General features: G+C 37.9%; 1 protein-coding gene across 1 annotated transcript; it reads right to left on the bottom strand.

The window, feature by feature from the left end:
* Positions 1-378: 378 nt before the first annotated feature.
* LOC115216504 (histone-lysine N-methyltransferase SETMAR-like) lies at positions 379-2,769 on the bottom strand. The gene is made up of 2 exons (XM_029785982.1): positions 2,751-2,769; positions 379-782 (listed from the first exon to the last, which is right to left on the bottom strand). The coding sequence occupies exons 1-2, from the start codon at positions 2,767-2,769 to the stop codon at positions 379-381; spliced, it is 423 nt and encodes a 140-aa protein (XP_029641842.1).
* Between the last annotated feature and the right edge of the window lie 526 nt (positions 2,770-3,295).

Raw genomic sequence — 3,295 nt, 5'->3', positions numbered from 1 at the left:
GCAAAGCGAGCTTCTTAACCACAGAGCCATACCTGCACCTATCCTCACATACTATTGCGTCAGCTCTACTTCAGCGAGTATAATGGAGTTTTTGCTTCCAAATGAAGTCGTAATAAGTACTAAACGTCTTTGCAGTTGTCTTTCTTTCTTGCCAAAGTAATTACTCTTTAGTAATGTCTGCCATTACATAGTTTAATGCGTCGTACAACTTTGAGAAGTCATGAGAAAACATTGATTGTTGCGTTAGTTGGTAGCAACTCAAAGTGGATGACTCCTTCGCAATCTCACCAAACAGAGAGAAGAACCTGCTTCGCATTAAGTTCCCTCTTCAGTTGTGGTTGGGCCTTTTCTCCTTCACCAAGCCTATGTCTACGATGCTTAACATTTTGATAAAAGACCCTTTTTTTCATCACCGGTCACTGGTCTGTCCAAAATGGGCGAGATGAGTTCACGAGAATGAAGAGAAGAGCAGATGTTCACTCGGGATTTGCGGTTGGCTTCCAACAAATAATGAGACACCCATTTTCCGCGTTGGGAGCTTTCCAAGCTGTTGAAGATGGCGGTGAACAGATGTATGGCTTGAATGAAGATTGTTGCCACCAATTCTTCAACTGAAAGTGCATGATCTTTTTCAAATTCGGCCAAAATGAGCTTGTCATCAAACTCAATTAACCGTCTTGTTCGGGCCTCATCTTCAAGGCTGGAATCTCTACTTCTGAATTCCCGGAATATTGACTTTTCTGAATCAGGAGTGGTAATCTTAATGAAGACCCTTAAATTTACTTAAATAATTAAATGAAATACAGGTACCTGTATATTAACATAAATGTTACAAGGTTATTGGTACTGTATTATGCAAAGTATTAGTCTGCGCATGACAGCAATAAATATTCAGGCGGCCACAAGAAATTTTAGTTCCCAATCGTAAATTAGTGAAAATTATAAGATGTTCCGGAGCATCAGTGTCCGGAAGGTCGGTTTTTGTTCCCATTTCAAGATGTATGTACAAATATATTTATAAAAAATTAATTTCAGAATAAACGGAAAAATTACATATTTTATGGAAAAAAGTGTTTTTTTTTTAGTTTGAACAACTTAATGTAAACTGGTCGGTACCTTAACAGCATAAAGTAAAATAACATACATCTTTACATACATACATACATACATACATACATACATACATACATACATACATACATACATACATACATACATACATACATACATACATACATACATACATACATACATACATTGTTCCTTCTCGAGCCATGCCTGACTCATAAGGGCCGGTTTCCCGGTTTTCTTGGCGTATAGGTTCCCCGCCTGGACGGGACGCCGGTCCGTCGCAGGTGAGCTGCAAGATGCAGGAGGAAAGAGTGAGAGAAAGTTGTGGCGAAAGAGTCAGCAGAAGTTCGCCATTACCTTCTACCAGAGCTGCGTGGAGCTTAGGTGTTTCGCTGATAAACACGCACATTACCCGGTCTGAGATTTGAACCCGCAAACCGTCGACCGCGAGTCTGCTGCTCTAACCACTAGGCCATGTGCCTCCACACATACATACATACATACATACATACATACATACATACATACATACATACATACATTGGAGCAACAAGTTACATACCAACCCGTTTGGAGTCAAATATGGCTGAACTTGGGATCTTAGGGAGAGAATGTAAATCCTTAATTCATACGCTACAAATGATCAAGATATCCAGGGACTATAAAAAATCTGCAAGACCTTCTTAAGATTTGAAGGATGATGGCTAAAAGAAGATTCTTTGCTTCATAACCTTGCTACCAAGTAGGTGGCCGGTCAAAATTTACTCTAAACTTAATAAGAGAAAAAGAACATACATACAACAAACATACGTATATACTTCTATGGATTTATTTCCATAGTTTTTTCCTCCTTTTCAAAATTGAAGCTGATTATTGACGAAGTGGCTAGGTTCTTTTGTCTAAGACAAGACAGCTCTTGGAAACTGTTGTTACATGCATTGGTTGATTATGCATATACGTATGCGTGTTGCGTGTATGTGTGTGCATATGGATAAACATGTAATTAAGGTGTGAGTTTCTTGATAGAAAATAACTGTGTGTCATTACTGTTCGTGTTAGTGTGATTCTGTGTGCGTTTACCCGGGAGCATTAAATAGAGAATCCCTGAAATTCCTACTTATTCTCTGATCGATTGAAGAATGAGAATCAGTCTGTTCATTTTGGGATAACCCAAGCGTTTCTAGGTTTCTCTACCGACCAGTTGTTACGTAGACCAGTGTACCCATGTTAATAGGAACAAATGAAAACCTATATAAAGCTTGGATATAAGAGCTGTTGGTTTCTTATTAGTTCTCAGCAGTTGTTCTTCTTTTCTCCAATTTCTGAAGAGACATTCACATTCGCTCGGCTACTGGCCTCTGCAACGCTGCATAAATCTTACTCCCTATTTCATACAACTATATCTGCCCTGTTGGGTTCACACTGGGTTACTGATTTCATCAGAATGTCCACCAGTAGTCTTTATTTTTAAAGGTGTGGATACTGTCTGGTTCTGGTATGCCTTTGGTATGGCAATCAGAACAATCTTTCCTGCGTATAGTATCACCGTCTTAGCAATAATGTCATGTGTTATGGGAAGATTGTATCTCTATGAACCACGTTGTTATCAGCTTCTTAAAGGCACTGACTATAGCAGTTGCACCCACAGTAAAGCTATCTGAATATTGGAAAAGAGTTACCAGCATCATAGTGATCCATGCTGGCTATCAAAATACCGACATCATGATTGCTACTCAATGCTCTATGAACGCTGCAAAGGTTGTAACGCGTGGCATGAACGTCTCGAAATGTTTGTTTTTATGTTATAATAAAACCAATTTTACATTGCTTGAAGGATTACTCTAAACATTTGATAGAGTACAATATTTTCATGCGGGGTTCTTCCCCCTTTAAGCCACCTCAAATTCAAACCAAACATACTGCATTATACCCGCCCTTATGCATTAAATCTAAGTTCCAAATATCATAAGGATCCATTCAGTAATTTTGGTTCATGAAATTGTATGAAACATACAGCATTACCCTTCTCCCTAGGCTTAAATTTTGTGTACAAAATTTCATTAGGATTGGTGCAGTAGTTTTCGAATCTATAAGTAACACACGAACACACATAAAAACATTGACTTTTATATAATAGCAATAAATATGCACATAACCATACATGTATGTGTGTGTGTCTGAGTGTATTATATATATATATATATAATATATATATATATATATA

This window comes from Octopus sinensis, linkage group LG1, assembly GCF_006345805.1.
Source record: "Octopus sinensis linkage group LG1, ASM634580v1, whole genome shotgun sequence".
Taxonomy (NCBI): domain Eukaryota; kingdom Metazoa; phylum Mollusca; class Cephalopoda; order Octopoda; family Octopodidae; genus Octopus; species Octopus sinensis.
Note: the sequence above shows the minus strand (reverse complement) of the source record. Positions and strands in the feature narration are given on the sequence as shown.